The following is a 22235-nucleotide window of genomic DNA, read 5'->3' as shown; positions in this document are numbered from 1 at the left end:
AGAGGCAAAATCCGTGGTATTAGAGGTTCGGAATGGGCTTTATTCCAATGGACGATTCGAATCGTGGACTCCAAGTTCCATCACCACGGAGGTTCAGGAAGTGAAGTACGTTACTTTATTGACAAGTAATCACTTTTATACAATAGGCATTACAGTGAAGTAAATGCAGGAGGCGTAACAATTGATAGTAAAGATAAAACATACATGCGTAGCAAAAGTGGGTGTAACTGGGTGTAACTAAAGAACGTCATCAGGTATGATGTCATAATAGGGTGGTTCCATGAAAGAATTTCGCAATGTCAGCAGAAATACTTGGCAGAAATGCGCGCACAGCAGCATGACGTGTGATTGACGTGCAACTAGGGGGTAAAGGGGACTTGACATTTAGCTCTACATGTGGCGACAGAAGTCTGGAGGGTCAAGTCAACCTAATCCCAAATCATATCTAACATCCTATGTTTAAAGAACTGTGTTATCCAAAAGAGAAGTCTCTTAGAGTAGACTCTTATTCTATACTGACTATACTGACTGTGAGTGCGTGTACAAGCGTCTAAGTGTCTACACAATATGCGGGGGCAGAAAATCTTCCATAGTAACAGGGCTATGAATTTACTTGCATAAAGACAGAGAAGCCAGGCCTTTTGCTCGGTAGCTGGAAGAATGTTTACTTAAACTACTAGACAGGAATGCATTGGGTAGGGAGCGGAGCAGATAATTTCGAAGGTGAAATACAGTTTTTGGCAGGCAACAGGCTGATGTCAGGCACCGTTAGCTGCGCAGAGAATGAGGACAAAGTTCATGGATACAGATGCGAGCTCGGACTGAAGCTTTCAGAGGCAGAAGGCAAGAAAAGCTTGATGGCAGAATCAGGGCCTACTTGCCTGGACTGTAAAATGTCATAAGTGAACCATATAAAGCCGGTGGCCTTTCGTACTTAGGAATGGAATATCCGGCCCATTCATGGCGGATCTGAAAGAGGACATGTTGGCGGTGGACGCACATGTGTTTGCGTCTTCATAACTGGAACTGGAGGAAACATACATGTACTTGTGATTTATACATGAAACCGTTGGGGTCCAAGATAGGGGACATAACTGATCATAAAAATCCATATTTCCACAGTGCAAAGAATACTCCCGGAACCGTGTGAAACGGGTACAGTATTTCTGAAACGCTAGCAGGTCCTACAAGTGCCAGGAATGCACTGTACAATTGAGGGTAACATATCATAACCTAAACAACAAAAATAACACACCCAGTTCACAACAATAATGAAGAAACAAATGTTATGTTTTATTATGTTATGGATTGTGTAGAAGAGCTCACTTTAGCGTGTTTAGGTGCCCTGCATTCTCTCCTTGAACCAATAGGTGGCAGCATAAATTATAGTTCAAGAGGATTACTTTGTGGGAGTTCATATGTCCTGCAGCCTCTGCTTCCACCAGCAAGTCACCATACAGTATGGTAAAGTCGGAGCCCCTGGGATTATGTGATTCTGCAGCTGTGGCGTTTTCTGCATAATTATGAATTTGAAGCATTTGCAACATAATTCATCATCTGCTGCACAATCTACAGATTTCAACAAAAAGTGTTTTTAGCTCAAACAGATCAAAAGCTACTGAAAAATGAAGCAGCACATTTTGCAGAGGAGCGGAAAGCCCTGCACAAAGGATGGCTGGTCATTTTTCAGTTGCTTATCGCTGTATTTGGGTGTTTAACTGGTCGTGAAGAGGTTAAACCTTTACCCACACGATGTTAACATGTGTACAAATGACAAATAAGGAAGTAATGTTATTAAAAATGTGTTGCATTACGCTGCATAATTAGCCTTTTCTTACTGTACGGTTTAGTCAACGGTGCCACTACTTTTGAACATCCTTTGCGCATGGACCCAGTTTCACCAGAGTACTGCACACAAGGACTAGCTGTGGTTGTTCCCATGTCCTGCAGTCTCAGCTTCCCTCAGTGGTAGGCATACCATGGTTTGGTGCTTGAATGCAAGTGTTCATGTCTCCAACAGTCTCTGTTTCCAAGTAGCAGGCTCTGTAGGTAATGTGCACAGTGTCTCTCTATAGAGAATCCACAAGTTTTGAAATGTCGGCTTCTCACAGTAGAAGGCACTGTAAGTGATTGTGTAGTGAGGGATAGCATGCCCTGTAGCCTATGCTTTTCTTAATAGCAGTCATCATATGGAATGGTGCACGTGTGCCATGAGTCCGACTCTGTTTTGCTCCTTAGGTAATGGCGCACAACTGCTTTCTGTGGATAGTGCACAAGTTCTGCAGTGTCTGCTTTTCACAGTAGGAGGCAGACCGATGGTTGATCAGGCCCACTACAGTCGTGATTGAACCGTTTTTCGCATAATCACTGATTTGCCACATTATCCATCGGCTGCTGCATTTATATTTATTTGTACTTTTTTTTTCTCTGCTTTAACTGAGAAAAAGTTACTCAAAACGCAGCAACACTGTCGCGCAGTGGAAGGCCCTTTGCTAAGTATGACTCGTAAACGTTCTGCTGTTTATAGCTGTTTTGGGGTGTCAACTTGTACTAATGAGTGGAAACCTTTGCCCAGATCGTGTTAAAAAGGGCAAAAATGATAAATTAGGTAATACTATCCCAAATTGTGCCACATTATAGTGCACAATTTGACTTTTCTTGCTGAATAGTTTACCCAACATTGCCATACAATTTGGTCCTTCTTTGCCGCATAATTCCAATTGCCCAGGTATGGAGAACAAGCAATAGCATCTCCGGCCAGTGCGGTTTCCTCCAGCGGAAGGCACCATATGCTGTGGGCTTTATGTATTAAATGCCGCGAGTGCACATGTCCAGCAATCTTTGCAGTTGCCAGTGTGAACAATGGCAATCCTCTAACCCGCGCATGACTGCTAGCAGCAACGAGCTCGTGTTCTTCATTCTGGGCTTCTCCGCGTGGGCGGCACCACCACATGGTGAGGTCACGTGCGGGAAGTTCAAAGTCTCGGCTTTTCACAGTGAAAGGCACAATGAACCCAGCTATGGTGCATTGGCCCTAGCTGTGGGAAGTACAAATTAAATTAGCTAGTTTTCGTATTTCGCACAACTGCCACTGGTGTGACATTTTAGCACTACAACTGTCTGGAACGGGTAGAGGCGTGCCTGCATTTTTGGTTGGGTAGTGTAAGGTTGGATGCAGTGTGCCCTCTGAGTTGGGTGGGGTGCGTGAGCCCCTGACACTTGAAATCATGACCCAAGGTCTCCACTTCCTCCACTGGGTGGCACCTCTCATGTAGTACATCAGGACCAGCTGCAGTGAGTGTGTGAATGTGCCCAACTGCCTACGCTTTCCAATTTGGGAGACATAATGACGGAGGATTGCTAGGGTCATCTCTTGTGTCTGAGCACTTTACATGATGAGCACTGTTAGACTTGTGGGGTCTCTAGTTGGCACAGGTATGCACTTGTGACAAATAGGGACACTCTCCTCTAGTCAGGGTAAAGGGGTACCCTCCTTAAATAACCCCTGCTCACCCCCTTGGTAGCTTGGCACGAGCAGACAGGCTTATCTCAGAGGCAGTGTGTAAAGCATTTGTGAACACATACAGTAATCAAGTGACAACACTACAGATGGACACCACACAGGTTTTATATTAAAAATAAGTATTCTTTATATAGATGTACCACAAGACCATTAAACGACAAAAATACACAATACTGTTACTTTAGATGGTAGAATTTTGCTTAGTTCTTAAATGCGACACTTTAAGTCAATGTACCTTTTGGATGCGACATGCAAGGCAACGAAAGTGTTGCAACGATGTTGATGCGTTGAAGATTTTGGTGCAAAGAAATAAAGACGTGAAGATCTTCCAGATGCGGCACGCTTCTCCGATGTGGCAAGAAGTCTCGACTCGATGCTTCAGCTGCAGCGGGGACACACTTTACGCGATGCAACGACAGTGGCCTTGGCAGCAGCACTCTTCTCCGACGTTTGCGAGACGCTTCCGCTCGATGCGATGTTGCAGCGGCAACTCCCCTTTACGCGATACGACAACAGCAGCTCCAACGGCGGCACGCTTCTCCGTGGATGCAAGGCGCTTTTCTTGATGCGGTGCAATGCGACAACTGCGATGGTGACATGCTTCTTCGGCGTTGCGAGACACTTCCTGGATGATGCTAGACTCTTCCGCTCGATGCGATGCTGCAGCGGCGACACACTTTACGAGATGCGACGACAACAGCTCCGACGGCGTCACGCTTCTTCTTGAGTCGCGCTTCCATCTCCTTGCGACACGCAGTCCCTCAGAAGGCCCAACAACAACAGCAGGCACTTCCAAAGAACTCTGGGGAGCTGGGGGGGTGAAGTTTGTTGTTCCTGAGACTTCAGCAGGAGGCAAGCTCTATTCCAAGCCCTTGGAGATCCTTCACAAGTTGATCAAAAGTACACACAAAGTTCCTTTCTCCTCTCTTTGGCAGGAAGGCAACCACTGCATGCCAATCCCCCAGGTTCAGGGATAGTTTCCTCCTCAGCTTCTTCTGGTTCCTCCCTCAGCAGAGGTTCTTCTTGTTTTCCCAAAGTGATCTAAAATCTTGGGATCAGGGTCCCAATATTTATACCCAGAAATCCTTTGTCCTCTGAAGGCAGAGGGGCCTTTGCCAAGTCCAAACCAGTTCCTGAGCACTCTGTTTACATGACTCATTCTTTCCTTTCACAGGGCAGGGCAGAAACATCAGACGCCCCACAGGAGGTGGAGCCAGCATTGTGGAGCAAAAGCACAGTCCTGGAGCACTTTGTTGACATGATTCCTTCTCTCCTTTCACAGTGCAGGGCAGAGACATCAGACACACCACAGGGGGTGGAGCCAGCACTGTGGGGGCAGGCACTGTCCTATTTAGGTCCCAGGTGCAACTCCTCCCTCCCATCTAGATGCAGATCTCTCTATTCACCACTGGGCAGACTCACCCTGTCTCCGGGAATTCCCCAGCCCTGTCACTCAAACTCCAGACAGGGAATACACAGCCTAGCAGGGGCAGGTTTGAATGATTAGACAAGAAAATGCCTACTTTCTAAAAGTGGCATTTTCAAACACAGAATGTTAAAACCAACTTCACTAAAAGATGTAGTTTATCATTCTGAGTTCAGGCATACTAAATTCGAATTTGTACCATGTACCCCTAGTCAGTTAGGATTATAAAATGTAATAAAAAAACTGCCCATTCTGGCCTATGGAGAACAGGTAGCCTTGCAATAGTGAAAAACGAAAATGGCTGTAATTCACTATTAGAACATGCCATACACACCAGGGCATTTCCTACCTTATCCTTACAATGCACCCTGCCCTTGGGCCTACCACAGGGGTGTCGGATATGAAGAAAACGGAAGGTTAAGGGACTGGCAAGTGGGTGCACTTGCCCAGTCAGCATGACAGTACCAGACTGCACACAGGCTCTGCAATGGCAGACCTTTGACACATTTACAGGCTGCTTTTGTGGGTGGCACAACCAGTGCTGCAAGCCCACCAGCAGCATTTAGATTTACAAGCCCTGAGCACTCCTGGTGCACTGTACTAGGGTCTGACAGGTCAACCAAATCAACCAATCATGGAATCACTAATTCATACATCAATTTACAATAGGGAGAGCATATGCACTTTAGCACTGGTCAGCAGTGGTAAAGTGCCCAGAGTCATAAGATAGCCAACAACAGGTCAGAAAAAATATAGGAGGAAGGCAAAAAGTCAAGCGATGACCCTGCAAAAAGGGCTAAGTCCAACAAGCACCAGTTACGTTACACAAGGACACATAATGTTTTTTTTTTTTTGGTAGGCACGTGGAGATTCCGTGGTTTGCCGAGAATCACAGGATGTGGAGTCGACCCCGAGGCTCGAACCTTATTTTCCCAGCTCCACAGTCGGCAGTCTAGCCGTGAGAAGCCAGTGGAAGACACTGTTTCTAAGCGCTAAATGTTGAGAGTTAATGTGTTTAACAGTCCAGGCTTTTCAGCGGGAAACACCGGAGGCCAACAGCATTGGGTGCAGTGTGTTATTCTATGTAGGGTATGTGTACTTGAGGCTCCGCTTCCCCTAGTAGGAGGCGCTGTCGGGGATGATACTTGAGAGCTGGACTGGTGGCGGTCACACACTGTAGCAGTTGCTTTGTGAGCTGGGAATGGCTCTCTGCTCGGTTCTATAATACCCTATAATCGCTGCAGTATTTAATCAGAGAACGTCATGAGAGACATTATGAAGCAGCCACGAGCAGGACTGAACGTTACCGCATAATGAGGCATTGTGAATCCCGATTGCACCCCCGCCTCTCCTAGTTTTCATCATAATGCGCCCTTTGAAGGCAGGCAAATAAAAATGTTATGAAAGTAAAAGGGACGACGGAGCTGAGAAAACTTTGGTGCTTCAAGTGAGGCGCTGCCGCGGGTTTCCAAGCTGGAGGACACTTGCGCATTGTGGCAGGTGAGGCCCTCCCCCTGGGATGAAAGTGCATTCAGGGGACGAAAGGTACTGACAAAAGGCACCTGCCTCTCTCCGAGGATGAGCGGCAGACAGGATGCCTTGGTAAACAGGTTCTCCTCACCCGTGGAGCCTCTCCGTCGCCATTCACCTAGTGATTTCCTTCAAACATGGCGAACAGCCTCTCTCTCTTCCTAACATGGCCCACCCCTCTCTATTTCCTCACTGTAGTTCTCATGATCACACTTCTTGAACAAGCATTGGCAACGCCAATAGGTCTGAAAAACGACACCTATCTTGGCTTTGTCAATGTTTTTTTCAGTAATGCTAGCATCGCAACTGAACAAGCATCAATCTCAGCTTTATGGGGCCATGTGTGTCTAACTAGAAACATATGGCCCCATAAAGATAAGAGTGCTTTGCGACAGCAGCAAAGCAGGCGACCCAGTCGGATCGGAGGCGAAAGGGCGTCCGCAAAAAACCCTCATTTCCAATGGCAGGCCATCGTTTAGCATAAATGGCGACGCCAGCCAATGGAAATGAGGGGCGGAGTTTAAAGCCCTTTTCTGAAATCCCTCACAAAATTTCTCGCCAGCCAGCAGTACATGCGCTGCAACGCAGGTGAGACCTAAAAACGAGGATTCCACAATAAAACAAAGGAGGAAACCTTTCTTCCTCCATTTGATGAATTAAAGCTTAATATTAAGTATTGTTTTTTTTGGACTTAGAAATATTCAATGCACACAATAACCATAAAGAGAGCTATTCATAAATACCATGAGCTAAGGAGAGAAGATGGAGAAGCCACAAGCAGATAACCAACTGTATAAGACCGTTGTTACCCCTACCGTGACAGGATTACAACCCAATTTAACCATGCCTTACCTTAAGGTGACAGCTGTCCAATGGAGACAGACTCAAATGCCTGGTCTCTGCCAGGAATTTCTCATCAACGGTGGTCATCTCGAAGGGAGCATTAGGGAGGGCCTTCGGATCTGTAATGCTGTCAGCGGACTCGGGAGTAGGCACTTTCTTGGCAGAATCCTTACGGAAAAACCAGCCAAAAAACCCAGATGACGGCCCAATGAAAGAAAGGAACATGGGCAGGAGGAAGAAGGTCCAGCGGCCGGGCAGCATTGTTATTCTTCAGAGGATGGGGGGTCCACGGAGCTGTTAGTGGCAGAAACACCAATATGATTACCGAAACAAGCAATACATTGCTAAATCCATGGAGGCTCTTCCCTCATTCACACTTATTAGCTTTGACCATGTGCAAAAAGTCTCAGGATTAGATTTTAAAAAAGCATTAGAATTGAGACTCATGGCTTGTACCAGTTTGTAGTCAATATATACAAAAATCATTATGTGTTCTGCTTTTTCACAGAAACTGAAATGTTCTGATGGAATTAATGTATAGCTTAACAACAAAATGTACGTTACAGCTCTAGATAAAATTAACTTTTTATTAAAAGTGTAATCTATGGCTGGATATTAAACCTGCTACCTAATTTAAATGTGTACATTTCTAATAGTCATTGCAGTGAAATGGTTTATGGGTGAAGAGATCTAAATGTTTGGTTACGTTCTTTTGTCCAGTGTCAAAAAAACAAAAAGTAAATCATGAAATCTCAGGCAAATGCATACAATTTAAATTTCACAAACTAGCAAAGTGCATTGGTAGAAATCTATATAAATAATGTACACTGAGATGTTCAATACTTTTCACCATAACACTTATTTTAAATCATGTACCACTGGTTAGCCACCTAAGTTTGCCAAAATACCATATCACTTCAAATAAATATAAAATGTTGACATTTTATATACATTTCGGATTGGCAAGAGAAGTAGACTACTTTCATGCTCTCGTTTATGATTTTGTAGTTCATAACGATGCAGTTGGTCTGGTCTAGAGACATTCTACCACAGAAGACTTCCATATTTAATTACAAAAGATGACCAGGCACAACACAAACTTGGGACCCCTTCCATATTTTCCAAAGGAGGAGAAAAAACATAATCAAAAACCTGTAACTCAATTGGTCATCACAAAGACTAATCCATAGCATCAAATTCCAAAGCGAAAGGTGTCAAATACTCTTAGCTTTAGATGTACAATAATGCTAGGTGTGTCGCTTGCTGGTTGGATAGCAATCCCTGGACAGCCTCCTACTGTTGGGAGTCAGGGATCCCTTTTAAGCCAACTGGGTTCAAGGTTGTTTGAATGTGGACTTTGAGGGGAGCAATCCTGTCCCTTTCAAATGCCTGTAAGCAAGGATGGAATCTATAGACTGTAAATGTCTGCACATTCCAACACCACCCTATGTGTTTATTCAAAGACCCAGGACATTGAGGAAGTGAGCTAACAGCTGCCTCTAGAATGGGATCACTGAACACAGACAGCCAAGCTAAGCATCCTGACATAGAGGTCCATCTACTGTCTTCACATCGAGCTGAGATCCTACCCAGAGGTAGGTCTACCATCCGAAGAGTTTCTGAGCACCCACCCAGAACTTTGCATCGCTGAATCTTGCAGCTAAGCTAAGGGCATCAACTTTCAGGTAGACACATCAGGCCTGGTCCAGATCAACCGTGTAGATTGGCCACACTGGACCCCTTTTACAGGCTTCAGTCTCTGCTGTCAATGACCGCTTCAGCATTGACCACTGATGAAATAACAGCCCTGCTCCGGTAGGTATACTAGTGTCCTACTTGCTCTTGAAAGGCTAGATGGACAGTGGGTCAGTTATGGAAGTAGCCCCCCCCCCCCACCCCATCCCTCCCAGGGCTGGTCGTATATATGGCATGCAAAAATTATTGGCCATTAGGACTGACACCATGAGAAAATTTAGAAGCCCTTTAAAAACATATGTAAATGGTTGATTGTGGGTGGCAGTGGCCCAACACGCTGGCCATTGTAAGGAAGGGGGCGGGGGGGAGGTTGTGGGACATTCATAGGATCTAGCACACTTTTGAAGGAAGAAAAAAACGAGAAGGAAAGCTGGACAGGGCCTAGACTTCTTGGATCCAATTACACATGGCCACCGGTCCTCATCAACAACATTACGGTTCTCAACAAGTGATCAGGGACATCGGCTGCCAGGGTCCCACCGGAGCAAAGTACATCCCGGGAATTCTCGAACATTCGCTTTTCCTTGTTTGCACAATTTTTTTCTGTTTGAATATTCTTCTGGATTTCTTGGGTTTATTTTACTAACTGTTTCTTGTTCTTGTCTTTTTTTTCCCTCCTTCCTTCTCAACAACCTAGAGCGTATTTGGGGGACTATAAGTGGCACTCTATAGAACCTCTTCCTTTTTCAGTATTAGTGAAGGAACTTAAATGAGGGAGAAGGAATTTGTTTTGTCGCATACTTTTCTGCAGCAGCTCTGTCAGGGGCATGACCTAATAAGGTGCCCCTACACCAACCCAATACAGAACTAGACTTCCTGCTTCGGACCACTCTAACAGTGGCAGTGCCATAACCCAATCTACTCAGCAAGGTGCTTAACTGAAATGGGAGGACATCCTTGAGTTTTGGGAGCGTTTCAGTCTCTTCATCACTATGAACTATTTCCTCTTGCTCCTCCACCTTCTTGTATCTTAGGAGTTTAGTAGTAGCGATGGACCCTCACAGATGGTTAAGGGAAAGAGTGAACTCCAAAAGATGTAGGCTGGGACTGCAGAGTAGCAAAAACAAATTTGTGGGGGGGTGAAAAATGGAAAAGGTTTGAGGCACATGAGCAGTTCGGCAGATGATTTTATAACAGGAGTGTCAAACTTGGATACAGCAAGGCCAGAGCCAGGCTACATTTTCAGGACTACTACTTAAGATGCTTTTACATTGAATGACAATCATTTACAGTCAGGTTTTACCCTGCACATCCGGTAATGGACACCCTAGTTGTAGAAGCAATATACCAGTTAGACTAGAAGAAGAGCTGGTGTGTGACGACTTGGTTCCTGGAGCACCAGGAAGGTCAGGTACTGCTTGGCTTCAGTTGCATCAATTGGAGTTGTCCTGGTGCCACAGTACTAATAGACCCCAAAGTGGATAACCAAGTACCCCCCATTCAGTACCAGACTCTACCCAGCTAGGAAGGCAGTGCAGCCCAAGGCTTACTCAAGGAGTTGAGGTGGGTTAGGCTCTTTGAATATAGCCTACGAAGCAATAACAGATTAGTCCAGTTAGTGCTTTGCCTTATATGAGGGAAGTGCTTTAATATGTACAAGAAAAAAAACACACTACCCATGAATCTAAGATACACAGTGAAAAACAGAAATCCCCATGTCACTCTGAGCCAGAGTTCTGACCCCAAGCAGTATTTTAGCACCTATGCAGTAAGCACTATAACAACAGTTGACATTGGAGTACATAGGGCATGTACCAGGTTACATTTGAAAGTTAGATATACAGTATCAAAATTTGCATTGGAGTGATTTGGCTCCAGCAGTTCAAGTCAAATGTTCCCGGTCGGACAACTGTCTCCCCTGAGAAAGAAACCGGCGTGACCACCTTTCCTTGGGTAGAACGACGCTTTGATGGTACCAGAGTCTGGTCAGGAGTGCCTGATGTCTAGGAACAGTTACTGGAGTCCCACTACTCCAGGAGCTACACCGGGCTAGCTGGAGAAGCGCAGCTGCTGATAAAGGTGCCAGTACACTGGGATACCCTCATATGGCACAAAAAGGGAAGGCTGTAACGCAGAGCCCACTGGTCAAAGTCTAGAGTTTCTAATGGCATCCAAGGGGACCGTGCCATTTTCTAAGAGTGCAGAATGAACAAGGGCAACAGCTGGAGACTACACAAGTCCTGGATTTGACAGGGACCAAGGGTTCCAATGGCAAGTTGTTCAACTGGAAATCTACTGCTGCTACAAATCTTAACTAGAAGCACCCACGGTGCAGAGTAAGAGTCAAGGACAAAGCAGTCTCACCTCCAGTGATAGTGAGGAGCATGTCCTGTTTTCTTCATGGCTGATGTGCAGCAAGTTCTCTCATCCCGAGCAGCTGCCTGGAGGCTTCTTGTGACTTACAGCGGTCGCCCTCACACGTCCGCGCAGATAGCGGTTTTCTCATGGGCTAGTGAGCTGAAATCTAACTTGTACTGTCAAACCAGCAAATTAATTTACAAATGCCTGTCAGTCACAAAAATATCTTCTCAAGCCAAGACCCTGTTCCCGGGTCGTATAGAGAGAATGATATATAAAGCAGGGGAATTCCACTCCTGGGTCTCCTTTTACTCTATCACTTTGGTCCCTGGCTCTTCCCAGAAGGCAAACCTTAGAGATCATACCGAATAATTGGGCCAGTATTATAGTTACCTAATGGACAGGTTGATACAATCAGGGATTTGCTACTTTTGAATTCTTTTGAATTCCCGGTGCCACTCCAATCCAGTGGGGGTGATTCCTACAGTTTCACATGCGCTCACTGCATCGGGGTACCTGCGTGAGCTATACCCAGGGAGAAATTAACTCTCAGCCAGAGGCCCCTGGCTACAAAAAAAGGACCATGACCCAGGGAGTGGAGGGCCTCCCAGCAGAAGGAAAGTCTGAGCTAATCATAAAATAACAGCAGGTTCCTTCTCCAGCCCACTGAGCTTCAGCACCGACTGGGTGTGGTGGAGGGGATGGTATGGTGGGGCACTGGAGAGGTGGAAAATTCACCAGAACAAGTACTAGTTCAGTTTACATTAAACACGATGGCTCACTAATCCATCCTCGCCTCGTAAACACGCTCGCTTTCAACACTCAAATCCCAAACATGATAGAGGTCAAAAGAACCTTCGTAAGGGGGACTGCAGAGGCATCACCAGAAGGGAGGTGGGAGGTAATGCGCTTCCATGAGGTACAGGTAACACGGACTATAGATTGATGCTGCCACTGTGGTCAGTCTACCGCAGCCTGGATAGCTAGGGCAGTGGCAACACTCTGGATGAGAGGGGTGCACTCTGCTTGTCCCATCAACCACACAGCCAAGCTCTAAAGAGGGAGGAAATCCCTCAGTGTACAAAACGTTTTTAATATTCATGGTGGTAAAAAAATTAATTAAACCTACAACAACTTTCCAGTGACTTGACAGGAGATCAGCATAAGGCAGAGAAGAACATTCTCCAGAACCACGCAGAAGATTTTGCACCCCAAATAGTGGAATGCTGATATCTACTAAAAAGCTACAGCAGTTATGAAATACTGAGGAAGATGAGGATTGGCTGGACACCTGTTCTCATTGGTGGCCCTAGACGTCATTCATCACATGGACAATACCTAGGCTGACCATTAGGTGTCCTAAGAGTGAATATGCCAAGACTGAACAGGTATCTTGGTAGCTGGTTCCAGATGAATGTTTCATCAAAGATAAAGGGTCTAGGGGCACTTGTAGGTCCAGCCTATCAATTGTATCAAACAGGTATGCAGTTCCTTCGGACAGCGGAAGATAGAGAGAATATATGACTGGTCGGTCCAATATCTACAGGATAGGGCGGGAGTCCGCTCCTTTTGGAATTGGGGCCCTAATTTACCCAATTGGGTGTCATGCTTCATCATTGGGCTTGCTCCTCGTCGGGCCGGCACTGCAATGCCCAAAGGGCACCCGTAAAGGGGCTCTTTTTCGGAGATTTTTTATTCCAAAGCTGTAATGTGACGTGGGGTTGTAGGGCCTTTAGGTGTAGATGAACGTGTTGATGTGCAAAGTGCATGGGGTAGTGTAGTAAAATAGACTAAATAGTACTCTCAAGTCAATTTTAATAGAGGAGTGCTTGTCTAGTTTAAAAATGAAAATAGCGAACCTCGGAGACAATGTTCTCTGGTTGATCTAAGAAAAAAGGTCAACATGTTTCTTGCCTGATCTGTCACACAAAGTGATCAAACGGCAATTCGTCAGGAACCAAAAATGTTTTTTGTCATCTGCACAGTGGTTGAAATCCTAATTAGTAGCAGGGGTGACACGCAGGACAGGGCCATTTTCCTAAAAGGAATTCTTGCAATGGCGGAGTGGATGAATAATAACTGTCTCCACCTGAACGCTAACATAACTGAAATTCTGCTATTGGGCAAACATGTTTAGTCCTGGGACAACCACTGGTGGCTTTCTTCCCTTGGTTCTCCACTAAGCCCAAACCCTCTGTAAAAAACGTGGGAGTCTGGATGGACAACTCTTTGGTGTTTGAGCCCAAGCTACAACTGTAGCAGGCACTTGCTTTGGGCTCTCGAGAAGCCTCAAGTTCCATCTTGGGAAAGTCCGATTTCTCCCCTCTGCAAACCGTAATTCAGGTGGTAATTATGTCCCGCCTGATTACTGTAATGTCCTGTATTTGGGAGTCAACAAGTCAGTCATCAGCGGACTGCAGTTGACCCAAAATTCTGCTGCCAGACTGCTTTTTTCACTCGCCAAATTTTCATCCATATCTGTCGTTCTTTGTAAGTTGCATTGGCTCCCTGTGGATACACGCATCCACTTCAAGACTTTGTGCATTGCTCATAAGACCATGTACTCCCAGGGGGCCCCATCCTCTCGGATCTCTCCCTACTGGTCTTCTCGTGCTCGACGCTCCGCTGACCTCTATTTAGCCATTGTTCCTTGAGTAAGAAGAAGAGCAAGAGTGGGTGGAAGCAGCCGCGGCCTGTGTCGGTAAGAGCAGTGGGGCCAGGTTGCGGGAGGGATTCGACAGACTAACACAAATTAAATAATGAATTTCCCCTCCTCCTCGTCTGTCGAAATCCGCCCTCTGCACCTACCGCTCTTAACTGCATGGGCCACGGCTAGGTGGAAGGACCTTCCATGCCTTGGCTCCGTCTTTTAGGAATTCCCTCCCCCTCTCTTAGGAAAATACAGAACCACTTTCTTTTCAGAACATCTCTTAAGACCTGGCTTCCCTCTATCTAGCACTCTCTCTCCCATGTCCTTTTAGGCATTTGCAGCGTATGCTGTCGGTGTCTAACGCTGGGAAGCCCTGGTCAGGGCAGCTATGCGCTGAATACATCCTATAACATAACTTCCAACGTTTGCTCCCTTCAGTTCACCTCCAAAAGTCAACGCCTTTCTGCACCGGTGCTTCAAATATAGTCCTTTCTGCCTCTTTGGCAAACACCAATCTACAGCCTCCTTTCAAGCACAGCTCGAATCTCACTTGTTCTAGAGGTGAACATTCATCATTTGAGACACAGAAGAACAGTGCTTCGAGTCAGCCAAATCTGTTTGGGGCGCTATAGCGGTATTTTAAGGAGTTGGAGAGCATGGAATGGCCGCTATGATGCCAAAGTAACTTTTAGCTAGATTTTTATAATACTCTTCTGACATTTCTAAGCACTGTAAAGAACAGTGGTTATTGCCAAATTTTAACAGTAGTCAGAGTGCGAAACACCACCCCCATAGTCTGATGGCTAGTTTAGAGCCCCATTGCTGGAGACAAGGGAGAGGGTTTATAACAAAACAGGAGACAGACACCACAGGCTAAAAAATAATGATGCAGCAAGACAGTCTAGTGTGAGGGAGTACACAAGGCAGGAAGGAGAAACACCAGCGACATCAATGAGCACAAAAGTGGCGAGCCTGATCCAGGGACCCCCAGGGCACGGGTGCTGTTCAGGAATAGCAATGTTATGGATGTCAACACTGGAGTCACGTGGTCACATTTCCTGATGCCAGTTCGGCTGCGCCTCAGAGCGCAGACTGACTTTTAGGAACCCATATATTGAACTGGATCTGTAAGACAGCCGAATATCAGTTAGTGCCAATCCAGTAGTCCTGGCTTTCCTTCCTCAAGTGTTTTGGGCCTCAGACTGTGCCTGGTTTACATGAAAAATAGAAATCTGCTTTAAAAGCACTCCCACGGTTATAGTAGTGGCACTTCAGCCACAGAGAAGACAGTGATGGGTCCTTGGAGGAGAGGCATGGTGATTTGTGGGTTGACTGGCCCAAGGTGTTTTTTTAGGTCTCTCCTACGTAATGCGCATGCGCTGCATAGGAGGAGACCTTTAGTAATCAATTCAGTTTCTGGCCTAAAAACGTTCACGCGTTGCATTGCTTTTAATGGCAAAGCGTGCACGTTTGGCGCTTCCCTTGCGGGAGCGAGCTTTGAAACCATGGTTCCTGCTCGCTCCCGCAAGGGAAACAGGCGCAGGCAAACCCCACCTCTCCCCCTGCTGCCTCTTCCTCTTTCCGCGCAAGGCACGCGCGCTTGTTTTATTTTACTGCTGGTGGTACCTTATGAAGCTCCACCAGGTGCCAGTGGTCATTCTCAATTCCTGCCAAGCCTTAAATATGCACATAGTTGGGTTTTAAGGGGGGGGGGGGGCGGTCCACTCCTGCAGTGCTCATGTCCGGCAGCAATTAAAAATATACTTTGAAACGGGTCCCTACAGGGCAATATATTAAATACCATCAATTTTACAGGGCAATAACACTGCTCATTTCTTACCAATGACTGTAACATTCCTTAAAGTAATCTAGGTCAGCGCTGTAGGCCCCGTTTGCATTTTACTTAATTTTGCATTCCCCAAGAGTATTCTCTTTTTCCTGGTGTTGCGTTTCTGTAGTTTTTGTCTTATGAAACGTAGGAGTCTTGCTGCGTGATACTATGAAGGCAGTCAGTTAGGCCTGGGTGAGTTCAGGGCATGAAAGGGGGTTCACGACTGAGCAGGATTCAGAGCTGTCAAGTCGGAAGGCACTGCCAGTTTCTCACAGTGCCGTCAATGGCTCATAAAGGTGACCAGATTTATATGCTCATACAATCCTTGGCCTCTCTACAGAGTTTATAGAGTGATGATCACGTGTCAATTGTAATTCACATTTTATTTTAAAGTTTGTGAAGGAGGTATGAAAAGCTGTTGAAATGTTAACAATGCCAAAGAAAAATATAGTCTCAAGAAAAAGAAGATAGCAATGAAGAGGACTTGCGAGACATGCAGAATTTCAAAAAATTATATAGAGAAAAAGGGGTTTAAGTGTCTAACAGAGTGATAGACTGCAGAGGAAAGTGGTGTGCAAGGGAGAAAACAAGTGATTGATACACACTGAAGACCATTACCACTTCCAAAGAGTTTAGTAGCTTTTAATTCGCAGTTTCATATTTACAGAATGTAAACATTTTAATTCTCATTATTGGCATCGTCACTGCGGTTACCCATCCGATACTGCCACCATAGGCCTGGTTTGCTCTAGGCCGATGCTCGTTGTTCAGAGGGAAGTCTGGATGAAGTAACTAAAAGCTCACACAAACACCTAACGCTGTCAGGATGACATGCGGTGTGAAGCAAAGGGTTCGATATCACAGGTTTAACCCAACCTTTAAGTACATAGGCCATGCATCTCAGAGAGGGTTCCTAGCTACACTTCACACCACCACCTTCTTCATCGCACTTCACACCGGACGTCTCTGCACGTTCAAGGGTACCCTTGCTATCAGGAATAATCTAATCCAGGCATGTTTTTCAGCCCATAACACTAGGCATCCGGAGGCCTCCACATATCTGTCATGTTTCCCAGGTCCAAGCCTGCTATACTGCTGCGCTCCAGGTTTATTCTTAAGTTCTGGGAGTTTTAGTCCGGTTATATTTTTTGGGGAAAAAACAAGGACTACAAGTCCCATAACTCAAAGAAAATACCTGGAATGGAGCAGCACATCATGTATGGACCTAAGGAACTTGGCAGGGCCGCCTCCAGGTAACCCCGGCTTCTCTCCCAAACACACTTGCATGCAGGAAAATGAAGGTTCCTCGTTTGAAGGGCCCCTAGGATCATACAACTGTCACGACGTAAAGTGATGTAGTCCGGAACGAGATGCTAGATTAGAGGGCAACCATGCGTTTACCAGATGGCTCCTTGTTATCAATGACACAATGCTCCAGGCTTTGGTTTTTATTCTGGCGTAAATTCAATTAATTCAACTAAATGAAGCAGGACTAAGAGAAATTAACAAAAAATTCAAGAGAAATACGACCATTAAGTTATTTGCGAACCCTAGGCATCACCCACCCACTTCTATACGGTTTGATGGGAAATATGCGGTAGTGGAAGGTACGCCATAGTTTTCATTCTAGAGCTCAACCAGAGGAACACAGCTAAGCCAATCAGGAGCACCGTCCTACGAACAACCCCTCTCCCCCCGTCCCAATGGATATTATAATACACATTCAATTCAAGGATTTAATATAACAAAATCACTTTGTCTATCAAAACTAGGAAGACGATTGCCTACCTTCTCCTCTCAACCTTACCCTGCTCTCAGATTAATTTATTGGCATTATATAAATATGATATTACACCAGCCTGAGTATCGACTGCCACCGTACCTGATCAAGCAAGGCAAAGGTCCCGTGTATCTGCTGCCTGCACCCAACAAAACCCACTCCCTGCATGCAACGGCCTCAGACACGCCCATGAAACAAAGCGGCAGCCCCCTCAGCAGGTGAGCAAGACAGGTGAAACTGAGCCATGCCAATGAGCGTGATGATGTCACTCGGCGGAGGCGGGGCTAGCGCGCGCTTCTTTTGCAAGGCTTCAAAGACAACCTCTGCGGCTCTCCTACACAATTAGTGGTTAAACCAGACGTAATGTAGCGCCTAAGGAGTGAGGCTTGATTTACGCGGCCTCTGTTCATTTTGATGTCAACGAAATCTGCATTACTTAGACATGTATATATTTACCGACGAAGACTCACGAAGCGCTTTGCTGGTAAAACCATATCAGGTTGTCCCATTCAAGCCCCTTTCTGTTTCCATTGGGGTACTTGTAGGGGTGTAGTTAAACTAACAAGACACCCCAACAGGTCTGGACTATCCAGGGGCATAGCTTCCACTGGTGCAACAGGTGCAGTGGCACCGTGACCCAGACCAGTCAGGCGTCCAGTAAACACTGATGATTGATTAATTCAAAGAGCAGCCAGTGGGTCAATATCCTTCCCTGTACTAAGGCCCATGATGACACCCTGGCTATGCCCCTGGAGCTATTGTAGGTGAAAGTGTTATGTGTTGTAGTAGCGAAGGATGGAAGAACGGATGCAATCGTTATATAGTTAAGACCCCCCCCAAAAAGTGCAAATAGCCACAAAGAACAGTGTCGAGACTAAGTAATTGCATCTGGATCGTGTAACAGGTGGGGTTTACATTTATTAAATAATTGCCAAGTGACTTAAATCCATTGCAATAAAATGTCACTGGCTATAGCTACATGATTCCATGTTGTTACAGGTAGGGGAATTTAAGGACCAGGTGATCTTTTTCACACAAGTCTTTAAATCTACATGCACAAAACTGGCCGACCATCCAAGGATGGCACGTAGGCCATTATTGAGACGCGGTGGATGCTTCCCAACCAATGAATCGCACTGGAAGCACTGACCGAGCTCTTATTAACAGGTTCATAAGGTAAGAATGCAGTTCCTTGTGTACACATGTAGGCTGTGTGTATGCACACGAAGATGAAACCCAGTTAAACGAGTTAAAGACTTTCTCTCCACAAACACCAGCCCCTAGGGCCATGTACAGCCTCAGCCGGGGCTAGAATCATGACAGCAGCATACTTTTAAGTCAACAATATGACCCAACAGGCAGTAAAGGAGGAACACATCACCTGCTTTGCAGGTGTTTGATGAAATGAGGCCAAAACAGATCTTGATTGCAACCCTTCAAAAGATGAATTTGGAAGTGTATCCTTCAGACTTGCCACAGCCACGCTCCACGGTCCTCCTTATATGAGAATATCTCATGGTTGTGAACATCTTACGCCAGGGGAATTGAAAAGATTGCACTGAAGATGCAGTTACTGTAGCTTCTCAGTGTGTGAATGAAGCTCACCCCTGTACCTGTTTTGTGTAACGGAAGCTTGCTCTGCTGTCGTTGTGCATGTTCTGCATGTGAACCCAGGGAAGCTTATTTGTAAATGTTTGTATCTTACCATCTCTGTGTAAGTGAAGCTTGCCCGATGCAGCCAGTGCGCTTTAGTCTGAGATCTTTAATCTTAGCGTGCAATACCTGACATTTGTCTGAGGGAAGCTTGCACTACAGTGGATTTTCCTCCACATAAGAATCCGCATCCTGTAACTGTTTTGTGTTAGTGTACCTTGGACTGCAAATCCTAGTACTGTGCCAGTTATGGGTGAGACTTTTCTGTTCTGCTTTGTGTTATGGATGCTTGCACCTCAAATACCTGTATTATACTTGGTCTCTGTGAGAGAAGCTTGCACTACAGAAGTCTGTATTGAAACTGCTCTGTGTGTGGAAAGCTTATTCCTAGTGGTGTCACTGCACAGTCTGTGTAATGGAAGCTTGGACTTCTGTCCTTTCTTGAAATGTTATATGTGCGACCTGAGGAGATCTTTCACTGCTAATGCTTGGACTGTACCAGTTCTGGGTATGGGGGAAGCTTGTGATGCTGCCGCCAGTGCTATAGACAGTCTGAGAAATGGATGCTTGTCCTGGTGTACTTGATTGGTTTATGAGGAAAGAGCGCTCCATCACAAGCATCCTTCCTTTATCTGTTCTTGTATGAGAGAAGCGTGTTACCATACGTGCTTTATGTTTTAGGGAAGGTTAAAGTGCAATGCATGTGCTGCACCTGGCCAGTGTATGAGGGAAGCTTGCACTACCGTAGCCGGTCTTGAACCTACTTTGTTAGAGGAGCTTGCACTGCTAATCGGCCTGTTGGTAATGGAAGCTTGCAACTGCAGATGTCTGTGCTGTATCTGGTGGGTGTGAGGGGAAACTTGACCACAAGTCTTTTCCTGCATTTACACACTGTACATGTTATCTGTGGGCCAAGCTTGCACTGCAAATGGTTGTAAAATCCCTGTTGTGTGTGAGAAATCTGCTCCTGTACCTGCGGAGGGCTAGGGACACTCTCACTGCATGTGAGACAACCGTTACCAGTGCCTGGATAGTCCCTGTTCTGTGTGATGTGAGAGAAGCGTGTCTTTCTTTTGCCTGTGTTGCACAAAGACTAATCTTTAATGGAAACTTGAACTTGTGCCCTTGTTGTGCATGTTCTGTGTGTGATCTGGGTGCTTGTAATGTACCAGCTCTGTGTGTGATATAAACTTGCACTGCTTTCTCCAGTGCTATACACAAGTTGAGAACTGTAAGGTTGCCCAAATTAAATGTAACTGTGTTATGTGTAAGGGAAGGTTGCGTTGCAGATGTTTAGCCTAAGGACAACCATCCACAAACTGTATCTGTTGTCTAAGGGAAGCTTAGGACCATACGTACTCTGTAAGTTAAGAAAGGTTGCAGTGCTGATGAACGTAATGTACCTATTTCTGAGGGAAGCTTACACTGTGATGCCTGTGTCGGTACCTGTTTTGTTGAGGGACGCTTGTATTGCCCCTGTATTTCCTCAGAACAAACAACTGTGCACTATACCTGCTCTAAGTGAGGCAAGCTTGCACTTGGGATGCTTGCACTGTACCTGTTGTGTGTAAGAGGTTTGCTACTGTATCTGCTGATTGTTACGGAAGCCTGCACATAAGGTCCCTGAATTGTACCTCCAAAGTTAGTGAAGCTTGCTCTTTTGTTGCCAGTGATGTAACCTATCTCTATTAGTAATGGAAACTTACACTTGTGCTCCTGCTGAGCATGTTCTGTGCGCGTGCAGAGTGAAGCTTGCATCACAATGGCTTGTACTGTCTCTGCTAAGGCAAGTGCAAGCAAGGTTACTCTGTTGTCGTCAGTCGTTTACTTAATCTGTGAACTGGATGTTTGCCCAAATATTCCTAAATGAGAAGAAATCTGCAATTGTGGATCTGTGCTCAAGACAATCCTCATTGACCTGTATGTTTTGTGTATGTGTGTGTGTGAGAAGGTTGCTACTGCTGTGCACTTTAGGGAAGCTTGCACTGTGGATGTCTGAATGATACCTGCTGTGTGTGCTAGGAGAGCTTGAGCTGCAGATGATTGTACTGTACCTGTTTGTGAGAGAAGCTTGAACCGTGGATTATCGTACTGTATCTATATATGTGAGATAGGCATGCCATGCTGATACTTTTCTTCAGGACAATCACCCATGCCCTCTACACCTGTTCTTTGGGATTGAACCTAATATGATTTGCAAAGTCTTTTTGTATTCACAGCTCAGTAGATTTCTCTTCGCATCGGGCAAGCACAGGTTTGTACCAATTTGCCAGCTTGAACAGGAACAACAGTTTGTGATGATTATGTACATCAAGGGAAGGACAATCATTGTCCAATGAAGCGTAGGAAATGAGGTCATTTAAAAGCTGCCTGATCACTTGAATGTCTCATGGACTTGCATGAGGACCTGGTCTGACAATGTCATACAATGACATGCTCAAAACATATTGTATCTGTAATTTTCCTTACCTGTATGAGGAGAAATGTGGTTGTCTTCAAAACAATAATTAACATTGCAATCCACAAAGTGAATCATGAAATTGTAATAATATTCAAATACAGGACTATGGTGGATTAATGAACCTGTCGCAGCCCCAGTAGCAGGTAAATATGTATCAATAGGTTTGGGTGACTTTAGATATTGGTGTTTCCAGAAGAAATGGAAGAAAAACAACCCTAGTTTCTTCAGGATTAGGCGCATCTCCTGTCAATGCATTTTCTTGTAAAGGAACAGCTTCAGTAGTTGATAAATAAACATGTCAGATGATACTGCAAGCATTGTGGATGCAGTGTGGCCATCTAATGCACCCTCATGTAAATATTCAGTGCTCACAGAGCCTGGTATAAGTTATGGTACCATCACAATCCTGTGTCCAATGTTCTCTCAGTCAAGGTGTGTTTAAGCATGCAATAGGCTCACACAACAATTCTGTTCAATTCCAGATG

General features: G+C 45.5%; 1 protein-coding gene across 1 annotated transcript in view; it reads right to left on the bottom strand.

Moving 5' to 3' along the window:
* Positions 1 to 17878, bottom strand: part of LOC146830557 (protein brambleberry-like) — a 204490-nt gene extending 186612 nt beyond the window's left edge. Inside the window, exons 1-2 of the mRNA XM_085604049.1 lie at positions 17739 to 17878; positions 7332 to 7616 (exon numbers count right to left, since the gene is read on the bottom strand). Coding sequence (XP_085460175.1) covers positions 7332 to 7583 — 252 coding nt within the window. The 5' untranslated portion in view covers positions 7584 to 7616; positions 17739 to 17878. The remainder of the gene's footprint in view (positions 1 to 7331; positions 7617 to 17738) is intronic.
* Between the last annotated feature and the right edge of the window lie 4357 nt (positions 17879 to 22235).

This window comes from Triturus cristatus, chromosome 5_1 (assembly GCF_964204655.1).
Source record: "Triturus cristatus chromosome 5_1, aTriCri1.1, whole genome shotgun sequence".
Taxonomy (NCBI): Eukaryota; Metazoa; Chordata; class Amphibia; order Caudata; family Salamandridae; genus Triturus; species Triturus cristatus.
This window is presented reverse-complemented; position numbering and strand designations above follow the sequence as displayed.